This window comes from Pristiophorus japonicus, chromosome 20, assembly GCF_044704955.1.
Source record: "Pristiophorus japonicus isolate sPriJap1 chromosome 20, sPriJap1.hap1, whole genome shotgun sequence".
NCBI lineage: Eukaryota > Metazoa > Chordata > Chondrichthyes > Pristiophoridae > Pristiophorus > Pristiophorus japonicus.
In genome coordinates this window covers 13,933,491-13,951,957 of record NC_091996.1, presented here as the reverse complement: position 1 = coordinate 13,951,957, position 18,467 = coordinate 13,933,491, and the positions used below count along the sequence as shown (strand labels likewise).

Below are 18,467 nucleotides of genomic sequence, written 5' to 3'. Positions count from 1 at the left end.
CGAGTCTGCAGTGAACCTTGAGTTACACTCTGCTTGATGGTTTGGACAGCACGCTCTGTTTGACCATTCGATGTGGGCTTGAATGGTGCTGACCTCACATGTTTGATACCATTGAGTTTCATGAACTCTTGAAACTCCAGACTAGTGAAGCAAGGTCCGTTGTCGTTTACAACGATGTCGGACAGACTATGAGTGGCAAACATGGCACGAAGGCTCTCAATGGTAGCTGTGGATGTACTGGATGACATGATTATACACTCTATCCACTTGGAACATGCATCCACCACAACTAAAAACATCTTTCCCAGGAAGGGACCTGCAAAGACGATGTGGACCCTGGACCATGGTTCAGATGGCCACGACTACAGACTCAGCGGCGATTCCGCTGATGCTTTACTTAGCTGCATGCAAGTGTTGCACTGATGCACACATGATTCCAGATCAGAGTCAATTCCAGGCCACCATACATGAGATCTGGCAATGGCTTTCATCATGACAATACCGGGATGAGTGCTATGTAGATCATGTACAAATTTCGCTCTGCCTTTCTTAGGCATAACAACACGATTGCCCCACAGTAAACAATCTGACTGAATGGGTAGTTCGTCTTTGCGACGGTTGTAAAGTTTGGTCTCATCACCCATTTGCTTGGGTATGGCAGACCAATCACCACTAAGGACACAACGTTTCACAATCGATAATATCGGGTCCTGGCTGGTCCAGGTCTTAACTTGTTGGGCCGTGACAGGGGTTCCTTCACTTTCAAAAGCATCCATAACTAACAATAGGTCTGCAGGTTGTGGTGTCCCCACCTCTGGTGTGGGCAACGGCAGACGGCTCAGTGCATCGGCACAATTCTCAGTGCCAGGTCAATGGCGAATGACATAATCATAGGTAGATAATGTCAGCGCCCACCTCTGGGTGTGGGACGATGCATTGGTATTGATACCTTTGTTTTCCGAAAACAATGAAATGAGTGGCTTGTGATCTGTTTCCAGTTCAAACCGAAGACCAAACAGGTACTGATGCATCTTTTTAACCCCATACACACAGGCGAATGCTTATTTTTCTAACATGCTGTCGGCTCTTTCCACCTATGACAAACTTTTAGAAGCATACGCAACAGGTTGTAGTTTACCCGACTCATTAACTTGTTGGAGCACGCAACCAACTCTATATGGCGAAGCATCACAGGCCAATACTGGACGCTTACACGGATCATTATGTACCAGCAGAGCAGATTAGTAGCTTTCTCAAAAGCTCTATCTTGAGACGCACCCCAAACCCAGTTGTCTTCTTAGCAGCGTGTGCAGTGACTCTAATGAAGTGCTCAATCTAGGTAGGAAATTACCGAAGTAGTTGAGCAGACCAAGGAACGAACGCAGCTCCGTCTCATTCTGATGCTTGGGTGCATTTTTGATGGCTTTGGTTTTCGAGTCCGTAGGCCTGATGCCGTCAGCAGCAATTTTCCTCCCCAGGGATTCGACTTCCGGTGCCATGAAGACACACTTCGAACGTTTCAATCTGAGTCCCACTTTGTCCAGAAGATGTAATCCTCTTCCAGGTTGTTCAGATGTTCGGCGGTGTCATGACCTAGGATCAGGATGTCATCTTGAAACACGACGGTTTTAGGGACGGACTTCAGTAGACTCTCCGTGTCCCTCTGAAATATGGCTGCAGCCGAGCGAATTCCAAAAGGACACCTGTTGTAGATAAACAGTCCTTTATGAGTGTTGGTGCACGTAAGTCTCTTCGATATCTCGACCAGCTCCTGTGTCATGTAGGCCGATGTCAGATCCAGTTTAGTGAATGATTTCCCCCCGGCTAGCATAGCAAACAGGTCATCAGCCTTCGGTAATGGGTATTGAGCCTGTTTCGAAACTCGGTTGATCGTAACCTTGTAGTCTCCGCAAATCCTGACAGTGCCATCACTCTTCAACACAGGAACAATGGGGCTGGCCCATTCGTTAAATTCGACCGGTGATATGACCCCTTCACTCTGGAGTCTGTCCAGTTCGATTTCGACCTTGTCCCTCATCATGTACGTAACCACCCGAGCTTTATGATGGACGGGTCTTGCATCCGATTCCATGTGGATCTGCAGCTTGGCTCCCGTGAAATTGCCGATGCCTGGTTCAAACAGCGAGGGGAACTTGCTCAGCACTTGAGCACATGGAGTATCATCCTCCGATGACAATGCTTTGATCTCGATCCAGTTCCATTTGATTTTTTCTAGCCAATTCCTGCCAAACAGCATTGGACCATTGCCTGGAACAATCCTTAACGGTAAATCATTAATCGCACCATCATACGACACCTTGACTACTGCACTGCCAATCACCGTTATGAGTTCTTTAGTGTACGTACGCAACTTGGCATTGACTGGACTCAGCTTAGGGCTCACAGCCTTAGTATCCCACAGCTTGTCGAATGTCCTCTGGCTCATTATTGATTGACTCGCACCCGTGTCCAATTCCATCGGTACCGGCACACCGTTAAGTTTCACGTTGATCATTATCGGTTGGCTCTTTGTTAGGAACGAATACAGTCCATACACTTCCTCCGCTGGTATCTTGGATTGCAGATCTGGATCTGCGCTATACTGGTCATCATCCTTCATGTGGTGTGTCGCAGCACGCTTGCTCAGTTGCGGACACCTGCGCTGGAGATGCCCCAGTCTCGAACAGCCTTTACAAATGTACTGTTTAAACCGACACTGATGAGGCCGATGATTGCCCCCACAACACCAACACGGTGAAATCGGATTAATTCCCGTTGGCTGACTTTGAGCAGCCACAGGTTTCGCATACGCAGTCGGATAGGGCCTGCCATATGCAGCTCTGCCAAACAACGATACAATCTTGTTTACAGTACTTGCCGAGTTCCGATTTTTCGATGATATCTGCTTTAAGTTTTTGTCCGTCGTCATCCATGCATGGGCAATCGCGATGGCCTTGCTCAAATCCAGCGTCTGCGCCGCCAGTAGCTTACGCAGGATCACCTCGTGGTTGATGCCGATTACAAAGAAGTCCCGCAGCATGTCTGCCAACGTGTTTTCGAACTTACACGGTCCAGCTAGACGTCTTAAGTCGGCAATGAATTCCGACACATCCTGGCGCTCAGAACGAACGTGCATGTAGAATCGATATCGTGAGATGACGATGCCTTCTTCTGGTTGGAGATGGTCAGGTACCAGAGCACACAATTCCTCATATTTCTTGACCGTTGGACTTGCAGGCGAGAGAAGATTCTTTATGAGTCTGTAGATTTTCGGACCGCAAACTGTGAGGAAGACCGCCCTGCACATAACTGCATCAGTGGGTTCCTCCATTTTGTTGGCCATGAAGTACTGGTCTGGGCGAGCTACAAAATCTTCCCCGTCTTCGTTGCCAAATGTTGTGCATGTAATAACTCGATAGACTGAATACTTAAACTAACACAGGTACAAACCTGGCTCTGCTTTATTAGGGCCCAAAATGATTACATTACATGATGGCTTGCCTTTTATACCTGGGCAGCACACACGTGCGTACGGCCCAGTGACCTCCGACAGTGGCGCCACCTGGTGGCTAGTAACCCCAAGCATACATACACGACATATTTCAATTGACTTTATTTTGCACAACAATTTGTATACATTTATTGAGGTTGTCCACGGCCACATCTGCCTCTAAACTAGAAGTTTGTAGCGACACTGGCACCAGCTTCAGCCATCTTGTGTGAACCAAGGGGAGCAGTTTGCCTGTAAGTGTCTCTGCCAGCTTCCGCAGCACCACAAGCTGGACGGTCTTCACCCAGACCTTTAGGCCTTGGCCTGGCTATCCCAGGACGGGTCTGGCGATGTAGAGTGGCAGGAACAATTTCTGGAGGGAAGGTGAAGGTAGTCACACAGGTACTGGATGCCCTCGTTAGTCAAGTACCAGCAGACGTGTCGCCAAGCAAACTGCACCTTCACACAACCACGAGATTGCAGAGACTGCATAGCCTTCGTTACCTGCAGGTTAAGGACGTTCTTGTCTGCCGGCGCTGGGTGTTTTGGCATATGCACATCCTTCTTGGCCACCATTACACCCTCCTTGAAGAGGAGCTCACAGATAGCAATACGGTTCTTCTTCAGCATCAACATCTTGACTTATAATGGGCTGACAGCAACTCATAACTGTAGTTTACCATCCCTGACATCTTCCTGGTGAATCTATGCTGTATGGTCTCTGTGGCTTTGATGTCCTTTCTAACATGGCACCCCCTAAAATATTTTGTACAAATTTTTCATTGCTTCTTTACTCTTGTGCTCTGTGTCCCTACTTATAAAACCAACGATGATGTACTCCTTTTGATGACTTTCTTACCATTAAGTGTAGACTTTAATTGCTTTAAATAAAATGCCCTCGTACCTGTATAAACGGATAAGTATGAATGGGACTACCCAAAAAAAGACATCCACACTTCAAATAATTTTTTTTTAAAACCATTACATATGTAAAATTAAGAAAAATGGCACAAAATTAAATATTCCATACATACAAAATCCCCATAAGCATGAATGAGGATTCCCTTCTTTTATTGGTTGGGCTGGCCCATGTGATCCCAGGGGCGCTTGCGAACCGCATGCGCCCTGAGATACGTGGTCCTCTACATGTGGGTACCGGGAGAGGCCCCAGGATCGTGAATCTCTGTATCTGCCAGACCACCAGGTACGCGGGCACTTTATTTGTGGGTCAGAGGCATTTCCCCGCAGGAAGCCTCCGACCATTAATTCAGGGCTATTGACAGGTTAGCAGAATGGGCAAACAGGTGGCAGGTGCAATTTAATGTTAACTGGTACGAGGTAATACATTTTGTGAGGAAAAAGAAGGTCTTGAAGTATACACTCAATGGTAAGAAAATTCATTAAAATGGCATTTAATTAAATACTGAAAACAAAAATTTAATTTTTCCCAAAATTTATTTACATGTTTTAAAGGGGCTAAAAATAAACTTACCTCTTTGCACAGGATTTTTAATGCATAAACGATTGCTAAAAGTGTTATTTTAATTTTTTTTAAACTTTCACGGGCATTGGCTGGGCAGAAATTGGGCAAATAGCCCAAATCTCCACCCGTGGATGTGTGCAATCTGTCATGACAGATCACAAGTTCCGGGCATTCACGCATGCGCTTCGTGCTCGAAAACCCGGAGCTTGCGCCCTTGTGGCCGCCTGTGCACCTCGTTCACACCCATAGGGGCTGCAAATCACGGCCCTGTGGCTTCCGTATTAAAATTTCCTTCCTCCCTGTCAAATCTTTTAAGGAGCATTTCTCGGCTTGCCTTATCCAAATTTGATTGTTGATCCACAGCCATCAGAGAGAGATCTTGCAGAGCGGCAGTGTTTTCACCATATTTATAGTGCTCTTAACACAGTCACCAGAGGAAATCTTCACTCTTTCTCATATGAATTAGGGTGGGATGAAGTAGGGTGGGAGGAGGCTCGTGTGGAACATAAACACTAGCATGGACCAGTCGGGTCAAATGGCCTGTTTCTGTGGCCAAGGAAACTCCTTGGAATGTCAGCAACAATCCGCTCGTTAATATCGTGTCCGGTCCAGTTTGTACTGCAATTTTTCACAGCAAACCTAACTTCATCATTTTTCTTATCTTCTGAGGAGATAGTTAAATCTTCAGTGCGTCAATGTTTCTGTTTACTCCAATAGCTATTTGGCTGTTTATAGCCTATGTCACCGTCTAGTGAAGTATTTATTCTATTGCCTTCAGAAGTTGAGGGAGATCATGTGAGGGAACCTGACATTACCAGTAACCGCAATTGAGTAACAAAGGCCTGCTGTTTAATCTCTGGACGTGCTACAATTTACTTAGATATTGGGCCGGGCCCGAGATGTTGAAGCTTAAAAAAATTACCGACAGCATAATAATTCATGGAATGGTTACAGCACAGGAGGCCATTCGGCCCGTCGAGCTCATGCCAGTTCTGTGCAAGAGCACGTCAGCTAGTCCAACTCCCCCGCCCTTTCCCCGTAGCCCTGCATTTTTTTTTCCCTTCAGGCACTTATCCAATTCCCTTTTGAAAGCCAGAGATAAAGTAAACAGAGTGAAGATTTCCTCTGGTGACTGTGTCAACAACACCATAAATATGGTGTAAGCACTAGCCGTTCTTCACGATTTTAAATAAACTGGTAAAAGTATTCTAACGTAATGCATTTGCGACTTCAGTACAAATAGTAATCAAAAGATAACCTAAGCTGTGTTGTCGATGTTGGTAATGTTATGTCTCAAATAAAGCAATGTGACTGAGTACTGTCAACTTGAGCAAGTGAGACCTTAGTCTCTTTATTCTGACTCCAGAGTGCCTGCACAGCGTGGGAGACCTGCTTATATGCAGTGCTCCCAAGAGATGCTGCGATCCCTTGGGACTCCAACAGATGCGCCCTCTGGTGGCGGTAGAATGCTGGTTACAAGGTGTTGCGTACATAACACCACTCCCCCTCGAAGTCAATAGTACACTTATTTACAGGGTGAGTTGATCTGGGGCTTTTCGCTCCCTAGTCGATCGTCTCGGTACAAACACAGGTGCAAATGAGTTGGTTGGGCCCTCGCTGGGCTGCTGCACAGCTGGCCTTGCTGGGCTGCTGGGGATGATGAGTTCAGCTTCATGGTCAACCGTGATGTCGGTTGCTACTTGTGTGTGTGTATCGGAGGGTCAAAGTTGGTGGTGTCCTCTTCAGGTTGCTCGGGGCTGTCTGAATCACAGTGTGGTTTGGTCCAAATGCTTTCTGCAAGTTAGTCCATTTGCAAGTTTGACCTCAAACACCCTACTCCCTTCTTTGGCTACGACAGTCCATAATTGAGTACAAATAAAGGTCATTGACTTCAATATCGCGTGACAAATTTGCGCGATCATAGTACATGCTTTGTTGATGCCGCCTGCCCTCGATATGATCATGGAGATCAGGGTGGATTAGAGAGAGCCTTGTTTTGAGTGTCATTTTCATGAGCAGTTCGGCAGTGGGAACCCCGGTGAGCAAGTGGGGTCTTATGCAGTAGCTGAGCAGGACTCGGGACAGGCGGGTCTGCAGGGAGTCTTCCGACGCGCGTTTCAAGCTTTGCTTGATGGTTTGGACTGCCCGTTCTGCCTGGCAGGATGCGGGCTTGAATGGGGCAGATGTGACATGCTTGATCCCATTGCGGGTCATGAATTCCTTGAATTCAGCACTGGTAAAGCACGGCCCATTGTCGCTGACAAGGACATCAGGCAGGCCGTATGTGGCAAACATGGCTCATAAGCTTTCGATGGTGGCTGTGGACGTGCTTACAGACATTATTACACACAATCCATTTTGAATAAGCATCCACAACAACCAAAAAGATTTTGGCTAGAAACGGGCCAGCAAAGTCAACGTGGATCCTAGACCACGGTTTGGAGGGTCATGACCACAAACTTAGCGGTGCTTCCCTGGGTGCATTGCTCAGTTGAGAGCAAGTGTTGCATTGGCACACGCAAGACTCCAAATCTTGGTATCTGGCTATAGCTTTCATCATTACCATGCCTGGGTGGGGACTGTGTAGGTCGCGTATGAATGTTTCCCTACCTTTCTTAGGCAAAACCACGCGATTACCCCACAAACGACAGTCCGCCTGTATGGGCATTTTGTCTTTGCGCCACTGGAACGGCTTGATCTCTTCATGCCTCTCCGCTGGGACGCTGGACCAGCTCCCATGGAGGACACCGTTTTTTTTACAAGGGACAGTAAAGGATCCTGGCTGGTCCAGGCCCTGATCTGGCGGGCCGTAACAGGTGACTTTTCATTTTCAAATGCATCCATCACCAAGAGCAAGTCTGCAGGCTATGCCATTTCCACCCCGGTGGTGGGCAACAGTAGCCGACTGAGAGCATCAGCGCAGTTCTCTGTGCCTGGTCTATGGCGGATTACATAGTTATATGCAGACAGCGTGAGCGCCCATCTTTGGATGCGAGCAGAGGCATTGGTATTAATGCCTTTGCTCTCTACGAATAGTGATATGTGCGGCTTATTGTCAGTTTCTAACTCGAACTTAAGCCCAGATCCTGGTGCACTTTTTTTTACCCCGTAAACGCATGCCAGAGCTTCTTTTTCAATCATGCTCTAGGCCCTTTCGGACTTGGACAAACTCCTGGGCGCATAGGCGACCGATTGCAATGTTCCCGGTTCGTTAGCTTGTTGTAACACACACCCGACCCCGTAGGAAGACGCATCGCGAGCTAGCACTAAACGTTTACATGGGTCATACAGAACAAGCAGTTTGTTGGAACATAACAGATTTCTGGCTTTCTCAAAAGCAGCCTCTTGTGATTTCCCCCATACCCAGTCATCTCCCTTGCATAGCAACACATGTAGCGGTTCTAGCAAGGTGCTTAGCCCGGGTAGGAAACTACTAAAATAATTGATGAGTCCCAGGAACGACCGCAGCTCCGTCACGTTCTGTGGTCTCGGCGCGTCTTGGCGTCGGTGGGTCTGATGCCATCTGCCGCGATTCTTCTCCCTAAGAACTCGACCTCTGGCGCCAGGAAAACACACTTTGAGCATTTCAACCTGAGTCCCACACGATCTAGCCGACATAGAACCTCTTCCAGGTTCTTCAAGTGTTCGATGTCCCACCTGTGATCAATATGTCGTCCTGGAAAACCACGGTGCACGGAACCAACTTTAGCAGGCTCTCCATGTTCCTTTGAAAAATAGCCGCAGCCGATCGAATCCCAAATGGGCATCTATTGTAGATGAACAGACCTTTGTGCGTGTTGGTGCCAGTGAGGCCTTTCGAAGATTCCGCCAGCTCCTGCGTCGTGTCGGCCGAGGTCAGGTCCAACTTGGTGAAAGTCTTTCCTCCTGCCAGCGTCACAAATAGGTCGTCTGCCTTGGGTAGTGGGTACTGGTCCTGCAGCGAAAAACGGTTAATCATTACTTTATAGTTCTCACAAATTCTGACCGTGCCATCGCCCTTGAGGACCGCAACAATTGGACTGGCCCACTCCTTGAACTCCACCGGCGCGCTGATGCCTTCTCGTTGCAGCCTGTCCAGCTCGATCTCCACTTTCGCATCAGATATGGCATCGCCTGTGCCTTGTGGTGAATGGGTCGTCTACCGGGAACCAGGTGGATCTGCACCTTCGCCCCCAAGAAACTTCCAATGCCTGGCTCAAATAACAACGGAAATTTGTTCAGAACCTGGGGACATGAGACATCGTCAACGTATGAAAGCGCTCAGATGTCATCCCAGTTCTAACGGATTTTTCCCAGCCAGCTTCTGCCGAACAGTGTGGGGCCATCTCCTGGTACAATTCATAGTGGAAGTTTGTGCACTGCTCCATCATAGGAGACTTTTACTGCTGCGCTGCCAATTACAGGGATCAGCTCTTTAGTGTAAGTTCTCAGCTTGGTATGAATGGGGCTAAGCTTGGGCCTGTGTGCCTTATTGCACCACAGCCTGTCAAAGGCCTTTTTGCTCATGATAGACTGACTCGCACCCGTGTCCAGTTCCATGGATACTGGAATTCCATTCAGTTCGACTTTTAACATGATCGGTGGACATTTCATGGTGAAGGTGTGACCCCAAACACTTCTGCCTCCTCAGTTTTAGTCTCTAGTTCAGTTTGATCCACCATGAATCAGTCTTCCTCTGCAGCGTGGTGGTTTGCAAGGTTTGCAGCTCGTCTGCACACTCGCTAGAGGTATCCAATTGTTCCACAGCCTTTACATGCATAGTGTTTGAAGCGGCATTGATGGGCTCGATGATCACCTCCGCAGCGCCAACAAGGTGTCAATTGCCTCGCAGTAACGCTTGATGGCGGACGCTGGGTCATCTGAGGTCGTGCAGCTGCAGGCGTGTATGTTCTGCAATATGCATTCCTGCCTGAAAACAATGTTACTTTGTGTACAGTACTTGCCGAAACCTCTTTATGCTGCGAAATTTGTTTGGTGTTATCGCTGGTGGGTATAAATGCCTGGGCTATCGTTATGGCTTTGCTCAGGTTCGGTGTTTCAACAATCAATAGTTTGCGAAGGATAACCTCATGGCCAATGCCAAGCACAAAAAAGTCTCTTAGCGTTTGCTCCAGGAATCCATCGAATTCGCAATGTCCTTCAAGGCGCCTTTGTTCGGCGACGTAGCTCCCCACTTCATGGCCTTCAGACCGTTGATGTGTAAAATCGATACCTTGCCATCAGAATGCTCTCCTTCGAATTTAGATGCTCCCGAACCAGCATACACAGTTCTTCGTACGATTTGGCTGTTGGTTTCACCGGAGCGAGAAGATTCTTCATGAGGCCATAGGTTGTTGTCCCGCAGACAGTGAGGAGGATCGCCCTTCGTTTGGCAGCATTCGTGCTCCCTTCCAGGTCATTGGCCACTAAGTATTGGTCGAGTCGCTCCACGAAGGCCTCCCAATCGTCCCCTTCTGAGAATTTCTCCAGGATGCCAACAGTTCTCTGCATTTTCGCGTGGTGGTTCGTTATCTCGTCGCCAGTTGTTATGTTTCAAATAAAGTAATGTAACTGAGTACTATAGACGTGAGTAAGTGTGACCTTAGTTTCTTTATTCTAACTCTAGAGTGTTGGTACAGTATACTATAATACAATATATTATAATAATATAAAAAATAATACTGGTTACATAGGGTTGCATACATAACACTTCCCTTCTTACTTACTTCCACTCTTTAGTTTTTAACCTGTATCCCTGATACTAGAACCCCTTGAATCAGCTTAGCTAATGCCTTCCTGCCCTTGAAAGCTCTAACCAGGTTTGTTACTCTGCACCGGTGCGTCTCCACAATGTGCCACCACACCAAACCCAACCCTTTCCTCTTAAAGCTACAGTCCAAATAAATCACTGCATCGCAGGACAACTTTGGAACTATTAGTGGCCAGTTATGCTGTACAAGTTCTAAATGTACAAAATCAAGGACGTGAGAGAACATAATGCAGTTTGGGGGAAGGTTCCCTCCGCTCGCTATCTGTTACCTGTTATGTATGCAGCACCTTATAACCAGCATTCTACCACCACCAGAGGGCGCATCTGTTGGAGTTACAAGGGATCCCAGCATCCCTTGGGAGCACTGCATATAAGCACGCCTCCCATGCTGTGCAAGCACTCTGGAGTCAGAATAAAGAGACTAAGGTCTCACTTACTCAAATCTACAGTACTCAGTCATATTTCTTTATTTGAGGCATAACAACTGGCGACGAGTAATAGATAGCAAACCATCACGCGGAAATGCAGAGAACTGTTGGTATCCTGGAGAAATGCTCAGAAGGTGATGATTTGGAAGCCTTCGTGGAGCGACTCGACCAATACTTCATGGCCAACGAGCTGGAAGGGAATGAGAACGCTGCCAAAAGAAGGGCGATCCTCCTCACCGTCTGCGGGGCAACAACCTATGGCCTCATGAAGAATCTTCTTGCTCCGGTGAAACGAACAACCGAATCGTATGAAGAACTGTGTACGCTGGTCCGGGAGCACCTAAATCCAAAGGAGAGCGTTCTGATGGCAAGGTATCGATTTTATACATGTCAACGGTTTGAAGGCCACGAAGTGAGGAGCTACATCGCCGAACTAAGGCGCCTTGCAGGACATTGCGAATTCGGTGGATTCCTGGAGCAAATGCTAAGAGACTTTTTTTGTGCTTGGCATTGGCTATGAGGTTATCCTTCGCAAACTATTGACTGTTGAAACACCGAACCTGAGCAAAGCCATAACGATAGCCCAGGCATTTATGTCCATCAGCGATAACACCAAACAAATTTCGCAGCATAAAGAAGCATCGGCAAGTACTGTACACAAAGTAACGTCGTTTTCAGGCAGGAATGCATATGGCAGAACGTACACGCCTGCAGCTGCACGACCTCAGATGACTGAGTCCGCCATCAAGTGTGAATGCGAGGCAATTAACATCTTGTTGGCGCTGCGGGGGTGATCATTGAGTCCATCAATGCCACTTCAAACACTATGCGTGCAAAGTCTGTGGAACAATGGGACACCTCCAGTGAATGTGCAGATGAGCTGCAAACCCTGCAAACCACCACGTTGCAAAGGTAGACCGATCCATGGCTGATCAAAATGAACTAGAGACTAAAACCGAGGAGGCAGAAGTATACAGGGTAAACACCTTCACCACAAAATGTCCACTGATCATATTAAAAGTTGAACTGAACGGAATTCCAGTATCCATGGAATTGGACATGGGTGCAAGTCAGTCTATCCTGAGCAAAAAGGCCTTCGAGGGACTATGGTGCAACAATGCACACAGGCCCAAGCTGAGCCCTATTCATACCAAGTTGAGAACTTACACTAAAGAGCTGATCCCTGTAATTGGCAGTGCAGCAGTAAAAGTCTCCTATGATGGAGTGGTGCATGAACGACCACTATGGATTGTACCAGGAGATGGCCCCACACTGTCCATCGACAATGCCTCATGTACCCAGGTTTTGAGCAAGTTCCCGTCGTTGTTTGAGCCAGGTACAGATCCATCTGGTTCCCGGTACACGACCCATCCACCACAAGGCACGGGCGGTGCCACACATGATGTGAGAGAAAGTGGAGATCGAACTGGACAGGCTGCAACGAGAGGGCATCATTGCGCCGATTGAGTTCAACGAGTGGGTCAGTCCGATTGTTCCGGTTCTCAAGGGCGATGGCACCGTCAGAATTTGTGGGAACTACAAAGTAATGATTAACCGTTTTTTTCTGCAGGACCAGTACCCACTACCTATTTGCGACACTGGCAGGAGGGAAGACATTCACCAAGTTGGACCTGACCTCGGCCTACATGACGCAAGAGCTGGCGGAATCTTCAAAAGGCCTCTCCTGCATCAACACGCACAAAGGTCTGTTCATCTACAACAGATGCCCGTTTGGGATTCGATCGGCCGCGGCTATTTTTCAAAGGAACATGGAAAGTCTGCTAAAGTCGGTTCCGCGCACCGGGGTTTTCCAGGACGATATATTGATCACAGATCGGCACACCATCGAACACTTGCAGAACCTGGAAAAGGTTCTAAGTCGGCTAGATCGTGTAGGACTCAGGTTGAAACGCTCGAAGTGTGTTTTCCTGGCACCAGAGGTCGAGTTCTTAGGGAGAAGAATCGCGGCAGACAGCATCAGACCTACCGACGCCAAGACGGGAGGCCATCAAGAACGCGCCGAGACCACAGAGCGTGACGGAGCTGCGGTCGTTCCTGGGACTCTTTAATTATTTTGGTAATTTCCTACCTGGGTTAAGCACCTTGCTAGCACCTCTACATGTGTTGCTAAGCAAGGGTACGGGGGAAATCACAAGAGACTGCGTTTGAGAAAGCCAGGAATCGGTTATGTTCCAACAAACTGCTTGTTCTGTATGACCCATGTAAACGTTTAGTGCTAGCTTGCGATGCATCTTCATACAGGGTTGGGTGTGTGTTACAACAAGCAAACGAATTGGGAACATTACAATCGGTCGATTATGCATCCAGGAGTTTGTCCAAGGCCGAAAGGGCCTAGAGCATGATTGAAAAAGAAGCTCTGCCATGTGTTTACAAGGTGCAAAAAATGCACCAGTATCCGTTTGTGCTTAAGTTAGAATTAGGAACTGACCATAAGCCGCTCATATCACTATTCTCAGAGACCAAAGGGATTAATACCAATGCCTCTGCTCACATCCAAAGATGGGCACTCACGCTGTCTGCATATAACTATGTAATTTACCACAGGCCAGGCACAGAGAACTGCGCTGATGCTCTCAGTCGGCTACCACTGCCCACCACCGGAGTGGAAATGGCACAGCCTGCAGACTTGCTCTTGGTGATGGATGCATTTGAAAACAAAAAGTCACTCGTTATGGGCTGCCAGATCAGGACCTGGACCATCCAGGATCCTTTACTGTGTCTTGTAAAAAAACTGTGTCCTCCATGGGAGCTGGTCCAGCGTCCCAGCGGAGATGCATGAAGAGATCAAGCCGTTCCAGCGGCGCAAAGATGAAATGTCCATACAGGTGGACTGTATTTAGTGGGGTAATCATATGGTTTTGCCTAAGAAAGGCAGGGAATCGTTCATATGTGACCGACACAGTACCTACCCAGGCATAGTAATGATGAAAGCTATAGCCAGATCCCATGTGCGGTGGCCCGGCATCGGCTCAGATTTGGAGTCTTGTGTGCGCCATTGAAACACTTGCTCTCAACTGAGCAATGCACCCAGGGAGGCACTGCTAAATTTGTGGTCATTGCTGTCCAGACCGTGGTCTACAATCCACATTGACTTCGCTGGCCCTTTTCTAGGCAAAATGTTTTTGGTTGTTATGGATGCTTATTCAAAATGTATTGAGTGTGTAATAATGTATGCAAGCACGTCCACTGCCACCATCAAAAGCCTACGAGTCATGTTTTCCATCCATGGCCTGCCTGATGTCCTTGTCAGCGACAATGGGCCGTGCTTCACCAGTGCTGAATTCAAGGAATTTATGACCCGCAATTGGATCAAGCACGTCACATCTGCCCCATTCAAGCCCGCATCTAACGGCCAGGCAGAACGGGCAGTCCAAACATAGAAACATAGAAAATAGGTGCAGGAGTAGGCCATTCGGGCCTTCGAGCCTGCACCACCATTCAATAAGATCATGGTTGATCATTCCCCTCAGTACCCCTTTGCTGCTTTCTCTCCATATCCCTTGATCCCTTTAGCCGTAAGGGCCATATCTAACTCCCCCTTGAATATATCCAATGAACTGGCATCAACAACTCTCTGCGGTAGGGAATTCCACAGGTTAACAACTCGCTGAGTGAAGAAGTTTCTCCTCATCTCAGTCCTAAATGGCTTATCCCTTATCCTTAGACTGTGTCCCCTGGTTCTGGACTTTCCCAACATCGGGCACATTCTTCCTGCATCGAACCTGTCCAGTCCTTTCAGAATTTTATATGTTTCTATGAGATCCCCTCTCATCTTTCTAAACTCCAATGTATAAAGGCCCAGTTGATCCAGTCTCTCCTCATATGTCAGTCCAGCCATCCCGGGAATCAGGTTGGCGAACCTTCGCTGCACTCCCTCAATAGCAAGTATGTCCTTCCTCAGATTAGGAGACCAAAACTGAACACAATATTCCAGGTGAGGCATCACCAAGGCCCTGTACAACTGCAGTAAGACCTCCCTGCTCCTATACTCAAACCCCTAGCTAAGAAAGCCAACATACCATTTGCCTTCTTCACCGCCTGCTGTACCTGTATGCCAACTTTCAATGACTGATGAACCATGACACCCAGGTCTCGTTGCACCTCCCCTTTTCCTAATCTGCCGCCATTCAGATAATATTCTGTCTTCGTGTTTTTGCCCCCAAAGTGGATAACCTCACATTTATCCACATTATACTGCATCTGCCATGCATTTGTCCACTCACCTAACCTGTCCAAGTCACCCTGCAGCCTCTTAGCGTCCCCCTCACAGCTCACACCACCACTCAGTTTAGTGTCATCTGCAAACTTGGAGATATTACACTCAATTCCTTCATCTAAATCGTTAATGTATATTGTAAAGAGCTGGGGTCCCAGCACTGAGCTCTGCGGCACTCCACTAGTTACTGCCTGCCATTCTGAAAAGGACCCGTTTATCCCAACTCTCTGCTTCCTGTCTGCCAACCAGTTCTTTATTCATGTCAGTATATTACCCCCAATGCCATGTGCTTTGATTTTGCACACCAATCTCTTGTGTGGGACCTTGTCAAAGGCCTTTTGAAAGTCCAAATACATCACATCCACTGGTTCTCCCTTGTCCACTCTGCTAGTTACATCCTCAAAAAATTCCAGATTTGTCAAGCATGATTTCCCTTTCATAAATCCATGCTGACTTGGACCAATCCTGTCACTGCTTTCCAAATGCGCTGCTATTTCATCCTTAATAACTGATTCCAACATTTTCCCCACTACTGATGTCAGGCGAACCGGTCTATAATTACCCGCTTTCTCTCTCACTCCCTTTTTAAAAAGTGTGTTACATTAGCTACCCTCCAGTCCATAGGAGCTGACCAAGAGTTGATGGACTGTTGGAAAATGATCACCAATCACGAGTAACCCGAAGAGGACACCACCAACTTCGACCCTCCGACACTACACAAGTGGCAACTGCCATCACGGTTGACCACGAAGCTGAACTCACCATCTCCAGCAGCCCAGCGAAGAACCAACCAACTCACCTACACCTGCATTTGTACCGAGATGATCAACTAGGGAGCGAAAGGCCCCAGATCGTCTCACTCTATAAATAAGTGTACTTTTGACTTTGGGAGTGAGTGATGCTATGTATGCAACCCTATGTAACCAGTATTATACCACCACCAGAGGGCGTACCTGTTGGAGTCCCAAGGGATCCCAGCATCCCTTGGGAGCACTGTATGTAAGCAGGCCTCCCATGCTGTACCAGCACTTTGGAGTTAGAATAAAGGAACTAAGGTCACACTTACGTCTACAGTACTCAGTTACATTACTTTATTTGAAACATAACAGGATCTTTTCAATACAAAAGGTACTAGACCAGTACTATTTACTGCACCAAAAATCAGTACCTCTATGGAGGAGGGAGCGGAAACTTGGCAAGATTTGTGGTTGACTTATAAGAACACAAGAAATAGAAGCAGGAGTCGCCATACGGCCCCTCGAGCCTGCTCCACCATTTAATAAGATCATGGCTGATCTTTGACCTCAATTCCACTTTCCTGCCCGATCTCCATACTTGATTTCCCCTAGAGTCCAAACATCTATCTCAGCCTTGAATACACTCAACAATTCAACATCCAGTTCTTTAGGGTAGAGAATTCCAAAGATTCACAACCCTCCGAGTGAAGAAATTCATCCTCATGTCAGTCTTAAATGGCCGACTCCTTATCCTGAGACTATGCCCGAGTTCTAGATTATCCAGCCAGGGGAAACAATCTGAGCATCAACACTGGAAATCCCCCTCAGAATCTTATGTTTCAATGAGATCACCTCTCATTCTTCTAAACTCCAGAGTATAGGTTCCTGCTCCTCAATCTCTCCTCATAGGACATCCCAGGGATTAATCTAGTAGCTAGAATGTCCTCAAAGCCCCTAATTTATAGTCTTATTATTTCTTTCCGAAATTCTGATCAACCGTACCTCATTGCTTTTTTCCCCACTTGTATTTTTTTGTACAATTGAACCATGGTCCGCTTACCATTCAACCAAGTGTCAGCATCAAGCACCCGCAGGTCAGGTGCAAAATAAAGCTCCCACTTTCGCTTCTTCTGCTACAACATGTCTCAGTTTCAAAGTCAAAAGGGCAATACCACGCCAGGAATTTTAGCATTTTCCTGGTCAACCGCTCTGAGTGGGGATGCTGAATGACAGTCAGCTTTTGACCCATGACAGTTGTGAAATGGTTTGAGCCTGCCTACAACTCATTTCCTGTACAATTCAGAATGTAGGAACAGGAGGAGGCCATTCAGCCACTCGAGCCTGCTCCACTATTCAATGAGATCATGGCTGATCTGCTGCCTAACTCCATATACCTGCCTTCGGCCCGTATCCCTTAATAGAAAGCTATCAATCCCCTATTTAAAATTAAACAATTGATCCAACAACAATTGCCCTTTGCAGGAGAGAGTTCAAAACCTCTACCCACCCTCTGTGAAAGGTCTGGATCTAATTTTTAGATTATGCACACTAGTCCTTGAATCCCAAGCAGTGGAAATAGTTGCTCTCTATCTATCCTAACTGTTCCCCTGAATATCTTAAAAAAAGTGAAAAATTGTTACTACCAGTAGACAGAACTTTCACCTCCTCAGTATTGGTTGGATTTGAATCCAGGTTCCAGATGTGAAAGACTAGTGTCGAAGTCACTGCACCACCCTATTCCCAGTCTTAGTTAGTTAGGTACCTGCTTCAAATCAGGTTTCTTTAGTGTTCATTTCAAAATACCTTCTATAGTGTAATAATGTATTTGCATCTTTTAAGGTTATGCCACGTCTCTTGATCGGCATTGGCTTTCCCCCGCACAGAACTAGGCGTGGATTACTTCATCATAAGTTGGGCCAGTTCAGTGAAGTCCAGCAGTGCAGAGTGATGCAGGTGCTGGAACAGTGCACCGATTATCTGCTGGACGACTTGAATCAGAACTGGAAGAGGGGAAATATCCAAACCACCAACTGAAGGAAAGCCGCCAACTGATGTGAAAAGCGATTGATGTAAATGTTAAGCGTCATCAATGCCAGCAGTAAGGACGCAGGGAATTAGCACATTCCATGGCGGAGAGACCTGGAAAAGACCAAATAAAAACAAGGTGCTTCCCCCTGTCTGTTTGACTTTGTCTCTGGAGTTGTGTGTACATGTTCTCAAAGCTCCCTCTGTTTTCTGTGCTCTTTGAAGCTTGATTTCTTACCTGGACTTTCCAAAACCACCATCGTGGTCTCCTTATTTAAGGAGGGATATACTTGCATTGGAGGCAGTTCAGAGAAGGTT

The 18,467-nt window shown here is 47.2% G+C and overlaps 1 protein-coding gene and 1 pseudogene across 1 annotated transcript in view; one reads left to right on the top strand and one right to left on the bottom strand.

Annotated features, from left to right (window-relative positions):
* The window catches only part of ptrh1 (peptidyl-tRNA hydrolase 1 homolog), a 34,362-nt gene extending 16,095 nt beyond the window's left edge, over positions 1 to 18,267 (top strand). The window contains exon 5 of the mRNA XM_070863606.1: positions 17,964 to 18,267. Within this exon, the coding sequence (XP_070719707.1) occupies positions 17,964 to 18,158 (195 nt within the window). The 3' untranslated portion in view covers positions 18,159 to 18,267. The remainder of the gene's footprint in view (positions 1 to 17,963) is intronic.
* On the bottom strand, positions 3,640 to 4,127 carry LOC139232875 (putative ribosomal protein eS10-like; annotated as a pseudogene).
* Positions 18,268 to 18,467: the final 200 nt, after the last annotated feature.